General features: G+C 39.2%; 1 protein-coding gene across 1 annotated transcript; it reads left to right on the plus strand.

Moving 5' to 3' along the window:
• Nucleotides 1-374: 374 nt before the first annotated feature.
• tada2a (transcriptional adaptor 2A) lies at nt 375-11,722 on the plus strand. The gene is made up of 15 exons (XM_080053482.1): nt 375-503; nt 1,501-1,607; nt 1,695-1,754; nt 1,853-1,944; nt 2,249-2,406; nt 2,989-3,077; nt 3,311-3,383; nt 3,518-3,581; nt 5,293-5,336; nt 7,789-7,899; nt 8,344-8,415; nt 9,102-9,234; nt 9,775-9,818; nt 10,196-10,275; nt 11,262-11,722. Exons 1-15 carry the CDS (start codon nt 479-481, stop codon nt 11,445-11,447), a joined length of 1,338 nt encoding a protein of 445 aa, XP_079909608.1. The 5' UTR covers nt 375-478; the 3' UTR covers nt 11,448-11,722.
• Nucleotides 11,723-12,499: the final 777 nt, after the last annotated feature.

Here is a 12,499-nt window from a genome sequence, read left to right on the forward strand (position 1 = left end):
CTAAGCTTCTTCCACTTTGGTATTTGTCAGACTTTGAATGATTTGATACTTTTAATACATATTAAAACCTTATTTTTAGATTATTGATGCCACAAATTGTTATTATTATGCCTTTGCTTTTAAGACTTTTTAAGGTTTGTAGGAACCCTGCTAGTTGTGAAATAAATGTGCAGTAAAGGGCAAATATTCCTCTAAGGCGCAGTAGAGTAGCCTAGTCTAGAAGTGAAAAGTAACAGAAAATGGAAATGCTCTTGTAATTTGGATTTTAGTGCATTATTTAGCGAAATTAGGAGTAGGTTTACAGGACCATAGCAAATTGTAATACATGACCATGTACAGGACAGATGGGGAAACAGACAAACCAACCTCCATGAGATGGCAGTAATGCAACACTGATGATGTATTTGAGTTAACGACAAAGAAGAAAAAGAAGAAAAAAAACCTTATTCTGTTATTTGTTTTGCTTAAACATTTACTTATGGACCGCCTGGCATCTTTTGGAAGTAAGTGTCGACATTATTTTTCTCGTAATATGCATATTTAAAATCAAAGCTCACGACCTTTCACCAGTGTTATCTCCCTGTAGCCTCCGCAGCCCCTCTCCAGCTAACGTTAGCATACGAGCTAACTATATTAAATCTTTGCTTCATTATTTCAGTCGTTTGAATCTATATTCGTACTAACAGCCCGTCGTTGGTGGTTTCTGGGATAACTTTTTGGCATATTCTGCAATACTCGTGAACAATGTAAACGTAACAATATGTGCAGCTTTAGCACAGCTAGCATTGAGGCTAACGGTGTAGCATGCAGTGGTTTGTTTACAATTTGATAGCTTTAACTTGGGGCTTGGCGAGCGAGGCCTCTGCACCAACACAATTGGGTAGTGTGCACTGCAGGTGATCGATACGCACGAATTAAATAGCGTGATGTGCAAGTCATTAGTGAGCAAACACTCAAACACCATTATTTAGTGTGTCCATTTCAAGTAGGCCTAGTGTTATAATTATAATTGCAGTGTTACATTGCTGTTACAGTATTATTGATGTACTTGTTGATATTTCATATCCTACTTAGTCCCAGATTGTAGTATGATTTAAATATGTATATACTTCTTATTCTTATAATACTTTTATCATATTTGTACTTGAAGGGCTATATTGTAGTGTACGGCACTTATTTTAAAACTTAATATATGCTACTTCTTATTTTTTTCTCTCTCTCTCTCTCTCTCTCTCTCTCTCTCTCTATATATATATATATATATATATATATATATATATATATATATATATATATATATATTTAATTTTTTTTTTTTTCATTTAACTTTTATTTATCCTCGAGAGACCAATTGAGGGGTGACCCTCATTTTCAATGACGTCGAGTTATATATATATATATATATATATATATATATATATATATATATATATATATATATATAATCTGTACCAAAATTCGAGCAACCAACAATTATTAATTAAGTCATTTTGATTTTAGATGATCCTTTTGATAAACCACCATGCAGAGGTTGTTCATCCTATCTGACTGAGCCTTACATCAAGTGTGCAGAATGTGGACCCTCGCCTTTTTCCCTCTGCCTCCAGGTGAGCCTGTGATAATTGTAATTGGAGCTCCTCTTGTTTATTCCCAAACACACTCAGTCTTCTAACCGATATACACCCTTATTTCAGTGCTTCACCAAAGGATTTGAGTACAAGAAGCATCAGAGTGATCACAAATATGAAATCATGGTAGGTAAAATAAGAATAGTCTCCCACACGCATCCTCAACACACTCTGTAATTATTTATGTGTTTATTTATTTATTCTCATCTTCACTCTTAATGCAGACATCAGACTTCCCCGTCCTGGAACCCGGATGGACAGCGCAGGAGGAAATGGCCCTGTTGGAAGCAGTCATGGACTGTGGCTTTGGAAACTGGTGAGTGCTTTGTCTATTTATTGTACTGTAGCTGCGACCGGCCACTTGTAAGTCAATTTCTTTGTCAGATGGTCAGAAAACAAGGGCATATAAAAACAACATCTTTTCTAAACAACCCCTGTTTGTTCAGATTTAATTTCCCTGAATCAATTTTCTCCAATCTGCAAAGCAACTCTGCCACAGTGTTGTATGTCTACAATATTTAAAAAATGGGTGGATTGATTCACTACCTTTGGCAAACTCAACATTTCTTGGCTATTGTTGCACAATAACACCTTTGATGTGTGCATTTTTTCTTCTGCAGGCAGGATGTGGCCTATCAGATGCGCTCCAAGACCAAAGAGGAATGTGAGAGCCACTACATGAAGAACTTCATCAATAACCCGCTCTTCTCCTCCACCCTGCTCGGCCTGCGCAAAACGAAAGACTCTCGCTTTGCAGAGGGCGCTATTCCTTTCAAACGTCAGTATCTTCATTAACATTTTTTTCTTTTCTACATTTGTTACAGGGAGAATAAAATACAACCAAAAACATGGTGCATTCACATCCCTTAAACACATTCAGGAATAGACAGCAGTTATCATTAGTTGCTGTCGTTATGTGTTACCATCTCCCAGCCATTAGCCCTTTCTGCTATTAATGTCAAAACGTTTCTAGGTTTTAAAAAAGGTAGTAAGGTTGATGATGGCCAGCATCAGCTAGAGGAAAGATGTGTGTAATAAAAGTTGAAGTCAAATGCAACTGGAAGCCTGAACAGAAGCAGTTGGTGAGTCAAGAAGTTCTCTCCCTGGTGAACTTTAGATCTCCATCTGTCGCAGTGTTTGAGAACTTGACGTGAACATTTGTCACGCTGTGATGTTTCTACGCAGGCAGAGAGAGAAACCTGTCACATTTCAGATATGTATCAGGGCTGCCGTAGGAATTGGAAAACGTACAAGTCTTAGAAGAAGTTTTCCAGTGGCAAACTTCTTGTTTGCCAGTATTGAAAATGTGTCTTATGACCAAATTTCAGTGGTCATTTCTTGTCTCTATCTTATAACGCAGCCACCGATGATCCCCCTCGGCCCACGTTTGACTCTGTGCTGTCTCGAGATATGGCTGGATACATGCCTGCCAGAGCAGACTTCATGGAGGTGAGGGCATAGACAAATAAAACCGCCATTAGATGCCTCATTATGTAATGTTATTTAAACAGTGACTCATGTCTTTATTGTTGTTTTACAGTGAGTGACTCACTCAGCCCATTGTTTGTTTTTAAACATAAAATCCTTTCAAATATGAGTTCTGATCTGGGATCATTGATCAGCTCTGTGTGAGCTTATAGCAAACGGCAGATGATGAAACCCACATTTCCCTGTCCTTATAGGAGTTTGACAACTATGCAGAGTGGGATTTGAAAGACATTGACTTTGTGGATGATGACTCAGATATCCTGCGTGGTGAGTAGACACTCAATAGATCTTTATTAAGATTTTTTTTTTAACTTTGTTTTATTTGCAATTAAAAGATAATGATAAATTAGGCTACTTTACAATACAATCTCAATTGTGTCAAATGAATTGCTCTGTTTCAGCACTCAAGCTTTCAGTTGTTGATATATATCATTCAAGATTAAAGGAGAGACAGCGGAGGAAAAAGTAGGTCCTTTTTTCATTAATTGTTGAACAAACATTATTTATTCATTCCGCATTGTGCAATCACCCCTGTCTGTCAGTAGATGGCAGTACACACCTATACCTTGACCTTTTGGAGCTTCATTTCCTACAGATACATGAATAAATGAATTTACCAATTAAAATGTACGAGCCAAACCATTTCAAACCCCTTGCCTGCATATTTTTTTTATTAATGAATGCATTGCATAGTGCTAATATATTTATACTTTCTAAACTTTTAATTATTTTGTTTAAAGACACAAGTCATGGGAGACTGGGAGTGTTACAGAGTCAGCAGTGTGATTATAATTACATATTAAAGCCTTTTTCAGGCTCTCATTACAATTTGCAGGGAATCATTCAGGTGCAACGTAGTTATAGTGGAATTTGGGTGTCTCATGGTGAACGCATGCCAAACTGAAACAATGCCCAGTTTATGGATGACAAAGATAACAGTGTCAGTGCTGTAGCAGGAGAGGATGGAAATAGCCCATAGAATATGTATGTTGCACATTTCTCTGCGTTTGGATTTGAAGACTAAATTAAAACACATTTCAAGTTTAAGTTTTTAAATTGTACTTTAATTATTTGTTTAACTATTTTAATTTGAAAAAACAAAAGTAATCAGAAAAGATATTGTTATTCAGCTTTTAGTCATAACAATAAAAAGTTTCCAGTTCAGGTACAACTGGCCAAACACAACAGGCCTTCAATAAATCCGACCTTTACGAGGATTATCATGTTCAGTTGTTGTTAAAACTGTTTTATGGTGGTGCTGATTCAACTTTATGGTTATTTGTGATTGGGCAGTTTGTGGTGCTGTTGAACTGAGTTGTGTTATACTGTGATATGCTGTTGTTATTTTGTCCATCACATTTTTATATCAATGAGGGTTGACTAAAGAAACCTGATAGTGAAGCATGTGTAAATAAAATGCAATACAGTTCAACAGAACCACAAACTGCATGCTCCTTACTGACTATAAAGTGTAATAAACACCACTATAAATCAGTTTCAGCGATCATTAGGATCTTCATGAAGGGAGGATTTTTAGAAGGGCTGTTATATTGGAAGCAAAAGGTTTGTCTAGATGTTCCTGAAGGATCAAGAACACTGTTGGGGATAATGGTTAGTTACATCCCTATTTGCCTTTTTAATTATTTCTAAAAATAAAGAGTTTGTGACACCTTGTGTGCTTTCCAGGGAATCTCCAGCATTCAGCCTGTTAGCTGTCATTCCTGGACTGACAGTCAATCCTCGCTGTAATCCATCCCTCTCTAAATCAACTATAACGAGTTCAAGTTCCCTGAAGCTCGTTTGGCATGACATGTCTGGCTGGGGAAGCATTTCTCTTTCCGTGTTCCCTGTTTTATCTCTGTTAATTTATAGCTTGTCAGAGAGGCATCCAGGCTCGTGACCTGTGACACCTGAACCTCACAGTGCACTGAGTTAGCCCATTACAGACATTTCAAGCTATCTGACTTGAGTCTCAAACACAATTATTGAATTAATTTCCCCCTAGCTGCAGTGTACAAGACAAACGTATATATTTGGTTTTCAAATGGCAAATGGTTCTTTGTAGACTAAGAGCTGAGATAATTGCACATTGGCAGTAAATGCCAGGTTTAATTTAGCACAGTGATTTGAATAATAATAATTTGCATAGTAAGTAATAAATCTGCATTTCTTTCAGGATAATCCGAGACCATGGACTGATCAACCTGCGGAAATTCCAGAGTAAGTCCCCTTGTGAAATTCACACACAGGCTCGGCTTCGACAGTGTTCATAGCAACTCGGGGTGGCATCTGATATCAACCAGCCAAATCGCTGCTGAGTTTTTTTTCTTCTTCTGTGGATCCATGCAAACAACTCTGGTGTAATGACCACCGTTAACCTCTGAGGCCCCTCGGGTGACCTAAGTGTGGCTACTAACGGAGTCGCATTTACGATCAGGGCTGCAAATAGTATACGACGCGGGGGCTGTGTGCCACCGCATAATTGCTTCACTGTGAATTGGTCCCCGTGCGTCCAGCGCTGCCGTAACGACTGCAATGCGAGGGGCTTTGTTTATTGATCCACCTGTCGCAGGTTGGATTTCAGCGCGCTCAGTAATGCAACTCTCTTTGCATCTCTTGGTGTTTTTTCCATTAGCGGTCAGACAGATGCCTAAGGGGCAGCTAAGATAAAATGACCTTTTCCGATGAAACCGTCTTTTTGGAAACTGCTTACGACCACCCAGCCCCTGGTTACATCTCCACATGTTGCCCTGTGAAATTGGCCACTTGAAGAATTCTCTCCTCATGTTTTATTTATGTATCCTCCAGCCTGCAGTTAGCCCTCCTCCCTTTCCCCCTCTCCCTCCACTCCCTTATCTCTTCAGTCTTTCAAGACAAAAGAGAACTCAGAGTAGCTGTAGAGCTGCAGACTGGTTGTCATGGAGACTGTCAATGTGTGTGTGTGTGTGTGTGTGTGTGTGTGTGTGTGTGTGTGTGTGTGTGTGTGTGTGTGTGTGTGTGTGTGTGTGTGTGTGTGTGTGTGTGTGTGTGTGTGTGTGTGTGTGTGTGTGTGTGTGTGTGTGTGTGTGTGTGTGTGTGTGTGTGTGTCATGCAATAATGGAAGCAGTATCCGGTCCAAGCAGGCTCACAGTATCATGTCTCAGTAGCTGCTGGACGTAGATTGACCAGCGTTGTTGTTTTAGAGCAGCAAACGGTCTGAAGTCCTGTAAGGTCTTGTTACTTTAACTGTCTGTGATGTTGCATTTGGCTGCACTCAGTGTTTGTGTCCAGTGTTGATGGCACGTAAGATATGAGGACAATATTGTTCCATGTGTCCACTGCTTTGTTCAGGGTGTGATTTCATGTGTTTATCCTGAGATGGCAGCTGCTATTTAACGCTTACTCACAGGAGCCTAATGAAGGAACGCTACCCACACACACACACACGCTAAACCACTCCTCTCACACCCCCACAACAGCTTTCCTCTCTGGCTTTGACAATTGTCTGTTACTCAGCAACACGGGCGATTCTTTGAGACGAACACAACAAGCTCCTCAGAGTGTGTGTGCTTGTGGAGTGAGTTAAGTGGTGGTATATTCACATCCATGGAGCGTTACTGTGACCAATCTTAGGGAGGAAGGTTGCTTTTTGATGCAGCAAGTTTGCTGGAGTTTAGCATTTAATAAATGTTGTGCTCTTCAAATTGGTTCTGATTTGGTAAAAGGCAAAGAATAAAAAAAAAGCTGAATTAACACCTAGCAATAAAAGTGCTATTTAACCAGAAAACTCGATTTGCTGGGCTTAACTTGCAAAACTTTGATGATGTCAAGATAAACCATCACCCATAATCCCCACAAAGAATGTTTTCCATTCTGTGCCAGTATTTTCGAGTCAATCACCAAGTGCATGTTTACTAGGAATTTGCTTTGGTACAGGTCCTCAGCAAAACAAATAAAAAGAAAGAAAATAGAACAATTTAATAAATATAAATAATTTCAAAAACACACACACACACAGTGCAGTCCATAGTGTGCAAGTAAACAAGGAGTTTTGAGTGTTTCGTTTAGTGTACTCATTGGTTCAATTAAATAAAATATTCAGATCTATATAATTACGTAACTCCTCAGACAGCAGCCTTGAGATTCTTCTTCTTCTTTACCTTTATTTATACAGGTAAATCCCATTGAGACCGAAGACTCTTTTACAAGGGAGACCTGTTTTCCTTTCCCACGTTACCATTCACACACACATTCATACACCGATAGCAGGCTAACTATCGACATTCACACGTCTTGCCCAAGGACACAACAACTATGACACAGGTGGCAGGGCGGGGATCGAACCTCCAACCCTTTGATCATCAGCCGACCCGCTCTACCACCTGAGCCACAGTCGCCCCAAGCCTGGGATGTTAGAAACTAGGAATATTTACATGCTTATAGTATAAACCCAGTGTTGGTTGATAGACAATGCAGTTTTGGGGAAATGCGGTAAAGAGAAAGAACATAAATTACTGCATTTCTCCTCAAGTGCACTAATAATCACAAACAGAAAAATATCTTAAGGGGGTTGATTTTTCTTTCATATTTCTTTGCTATATTTGTTTGTATATGCTGCCCACTCACCCCTCTCCTCTCCTCTCTATCTCTCTCTCTCTCTCTCTCTCTCTCTCTCTCTCTCTCTCTCCTTCAGTGCTAGAGCGATGCTACCCAAAGGAGGTGCAGGAGCTGTATGATGTCATGAGACGATTTGCCAGAGTGGTTGGACCGATTGAACATGACAAATTCATCGAGAGCCATGCACGTTAGTATACGGCTGAGTTCACATGGATGGGCTTTGAGAATGTGTGCAACAGTTACAAACGCATGGATTTCATGCGAACCAATTCTTGCCACACATCCTTTTTTCAGTGTATTCGTACACACAAATGAGTGACACATTATTGGAAAGACTTCAGTAAGGTGTTGTTTTTTGGAGTCATTTTCTTTTTAGACCAGAGCGTTTTCTACATCTTTATCAACATCTTCCATAGGTGTTCTTATTTGAGTCTATTCATCAACGTCATTCAGGCCCGTCCATGGCTTAGAATTTGTGTGAACTCCTTTTAGACCCGACTGGTCCAAAATTGTCATTCATTGTGTTGGATGCAGTTTTGAGACTTGTGCTAGAGTTGCGAGGGACAGAGTTGAAGTATTTCCCTTTGTAACAATGTGTATGGCTTTTGCCTTCATCCTCTTTTCCTTTCAGTGGAGTTTGAGCTGAGGAGAGAAATCCGTCGCCTGAAGGAGTACAGAAAAGCAGGGATCAGGTCTTTCTGCAGTGAGTCTAGTTTGACCCTTTCACCACTCTGTTCAACCAAACTTTATTTTGAAATAAATGTTTTTCTTCTTGGTTTTAATTTATTTGAATTATTTTCTGCAGCAGTACAGTGTATCAGGTATTTCGATCGGTTTTTGGAATTATAATGCTCGGCTAGTTTTTTGACGCATGGCATACAAAAGAAAGCTCAACTGTATAGCTTATTGAGTTGCTGGATCAGTTACTCTTGGAATGATATCAGAAAACTGTACTATGTGTACGCTGGAGAAAAAAAATCCAGTGTTAATACACAGCCTAGGCTCTGTAAACGGACATGTCGCTATCTACGGTGAGCCCCCTTTGTTTACATACCAGTTCACAGAGCCTTGGCTGTGTCTTTACGCTGGATTTTTTTTCCCAGCACGTATACAGTTACGGACAGGTAGTTGATGGTGAGGAGATATTCACTGATTTTGCAAAAAAAAAAGTTATGTTCGCTGACTCCACCTTAAATGTACTGAAATGATTCATGACGAAAAGAGAATAATAAAGTTATTTATTATTTGTTAAAAACAATGTTGTATCCTCTGAAACTTGCCCATCTTCACTTTCAGAGCATTAGTCACTGAACCCTGAACTCAAGGCATTGGATTGCAAACATACGCCCAGGATGTCTCCTTTGACCCTCTCTGTGTCTCCACTCTCAGGTGCCAAGGTGTACGAGCGGGTGAAGCGAATGCGTGAGGACGAGCGGAGGAAGCGGACCATGTTTTGTGACGTGATGCAGTATATCCAGGATGGCAGGGCCTGCCAGCAGTGGCTCAGCAAACAGGCTTCAATGTGAGACTTCAAACCACCTGCTCCTTACTCAGTGTGTAATAGAAGGGCAGGGGGGCGGTGCCAAGTCGCGCTCCCTAGAGACCCTGACCTCTTCTCATCCCACTCTGCACCAGGCGTGCTGAGAGGAACAGGGCAGACGCCTATGTTACTTTGCCTCCCACTTCAGCCTCACTTTCTCTCGCTATTTTTAGTCTTTTTGAATGTGCAACTGCTCTTGTTTCTACATCCAAGGACTTTTGTTTAGGTTGTTTCCAAATTCCTCTAATTACTCTTCCTTAAAAAAAATACTTAAATGCAAATGATTCATCTTTTTTTGGATGAGGATCCTAGATTGAAATATTGAACAAAGCCCAGGGGGTGTGTGGTGTGTGTGTGTGTGTGTGTGTGTGTGTGTGTGTGTGTGTGTGTGTGTGTGTGTGTGTGTGTGTGTGTGTGTGTGTGTGTGTGTGTGTGTGTGTGTGTGTGTGTGTGTGTGTGTGTGTGTGTGTGTGTGTGAATAAGCTTGTGGAGCTGCTAACACTTTTTTCTTTCTGATTACAGAGATGCTGGCATCACTCCAGCTGTCACAACAATCACAGTTTCGGGTATGAAGCTTCTCTCCACCTTTCCCTCTGTACTCTCTCCTCTCTGTCGTCTTGGCTTGGCCCCATGCGCAGTCACATTAATGCAGATGCTCCTCCAAAAATACACTCCAAAATATAGGCCCCTTAAATGCATATTTATCTTGCTGTTCTTCCTTTTTAAATTGGCTGCCTTTCCCTAACCTCTACAGCACAAATGAGATGCTCGCTCCCACAATGCTATATTTACATTATTTTCACGTCGTAAATATTTTTTCCCTTGTCTCCTCCAAGCAAAGAAATTAACTTCATTTTGTAAGCCTGCTATTATCCTATCTGAAGTGTACTCCAACAAGGGGGATGCTGAATGTCTGTTTGACTGTTGAATTTGTGTTCCACAGCAACAGGTAGGCGGAGCGCCCCTCCTCTCAACCTTACCGGGCTGCCAGGGACTGAGAAACTCAACGAACGTGAAAAAGAGGTAAAACTCTTGCCTGCCAAAAGGGTCATATAGAAAGACCTCAGTATGCTACATATAAAGTCGGTCTTCTGGTGAAAGCAAAACAGATTCTATATCCGAAAAAGGGTATAGGACGAAGCCGAGGCTTATTATGCCTACCCTCTTTACATACTGCTATAAAATATACAATGTATCACAAAAACTAAATATAACATAACATAACATAACACAATACAATACAATACAACATAACACAAACATAATACAATCAACACAATATACTATACTATAATATAACATAATACAATACAATGCAATATAATATACTATAATATAATACAATATAATATTTGAAAAAAAGCAATAGCCTAAAAATATAAAACAATGCAACTTATAGTTTAGTTGTAGTTAAGTTATTATAATGAATTACACAGTTATAGTTTGATTATACTTGTACATTACTATATACTTTCCATACATTCTATTCCATATTACATAGTGCACAGTGTTACCATATAAATATATATCAACATTTTACTGGGGACTCCCTCTATATGCAAGTGCAATACATTTCCTTGTATTGATTTCCACAGTTAGTTTGATTATAGTTAGTTAGTATTATTACGTTTAGAGTTATTGATAAAAAAGAAGAAGAAGAAAAGAAAAACAACAACAAATAAACAAAAACAAAAGGAAGCAACAACAAAAAACAAAGGGATAAATTAAAATAAAAAATATAAGTATATATACACATTTCCTCCATACATAAAAAAGCATGTACACAGCATTAGTTGAGATATTTCAGTCAGGTCCAAAGTGATAGACTTTAGTGGGTAAAAAAAATTGGTGAACGCAACCTTTTATTCTTTGGAGGGTTTCTGACACTTTCAAAAGATCTGACAAGCACTTTGTTGGGAGGAGCATACTGAAGCCTTTAATAAGACATTGTATATGTTTTTAAATGACATTGTCCCTTTTTAACTCTCATACTTGTTTTGTTCTTGTAGTTATGCCAGGTGGTGCGGCTGGTGCCCGGGGCCTACCTGGAATACAAGCAGGCCTTGCTGAATGAGTGCCGACGGCAGGGCGGGCTGCGGCTGGCACAAGCCCGAGCGCTGATCAAGATCGACGTCAACAAGACGCGTAAAATCTATGATTTCCTAATCAAGGAAGGTTACATCACCAAGGCCTAAGAGCTTTTGATTTGACCGCAGAAGTGGTTGGATTGTGGTGAGTGGTTTGTTGTTGTTTTTTTTCTAATATTGTAACATTGTTAAGTCTGTGCTTTGTAAGAGGTTCAGGTTGTTGCTGCTCCTTTGACATTTTGTAACATTTGTAAGGTCTGTTTTGTGTTCTTGAGTCTAAAATGTATTAAAATGGAAAATGTCTTTGTATATTCTCTGTCTGAAGAACAGGGGCTCATATTAAATTGAGGATGTATTTATTTCTTCTGTCATAAAATGTTTCTGAGAACCATTCTGTGTATAGAAATATTTTTAATATACTTTCTTCATGTCACTTACTTGAAATAACTTGATATGACTTGAACATTTTGTAGGGAAATAACATTACAATAGATTTTCCATACATTTTCCAATAATACATTGTAATTTTTTTAATGTTTACTTGGGCCTAGTTAAAATGAAGCAGTTGTTTCAAGAACATTCTCTTTTTTAAATTACTCTTGAGAACTGAATTACCTAATAAGTCTCTTTTTTTTCTGTAAATATAGTCCCAAAATATTTACCGGTAATTCTTTTAATAAACTTCAGAGAAGATTATTGGGAAATTTCTGACCTGTAAAATGAAGCCGCGTCAGATATGTTTTAAGGCAGACTTTGCTGAACTGCAGAAATGATCTTGTGTAGCTAAAAAGGCCAAGCAGGAGAGTCAACCAAATTTAGTCTGTTTGTCGAGAGCGTTAACCTCAAAAGGTTGCAAAATTGTGTTTTCCTCCTATATAGTCAATTATAATGGATTCCTTTTAACACCAGCACTGTATCTTTTCCTGATGATGCATAATCTGGACGCACATTCAAATCTCACGGTAAAGTCTGCCGGTCTGAGCTGACAGTCACGCTGCACGGTGATTCAGGCAGTTATTGGCATCATTGACTCGATTTCTTTCGGTCTCCATCTGTGGATGTGTTCGGGGTCTTCGTGATACAGTGCTGTGATGAATGTAACAAAGGGCGGGGAGGGCCACAGGTCTCTAGCGGGTTTATCTGAGCGGAGAGCAATCACC

Source organism: Ammodytes marinus (genome assembly GCF_949987685.1).
Source record: "Ammodytes marinus genome assembly, chromosome: 3".
Lineage (NCBI taxonomy): Eukaryota > Metazoa > Chordata > Actinopteri > Uranoscopiformes > Ammodytidae > Ammodytes > Ammodytes marinus.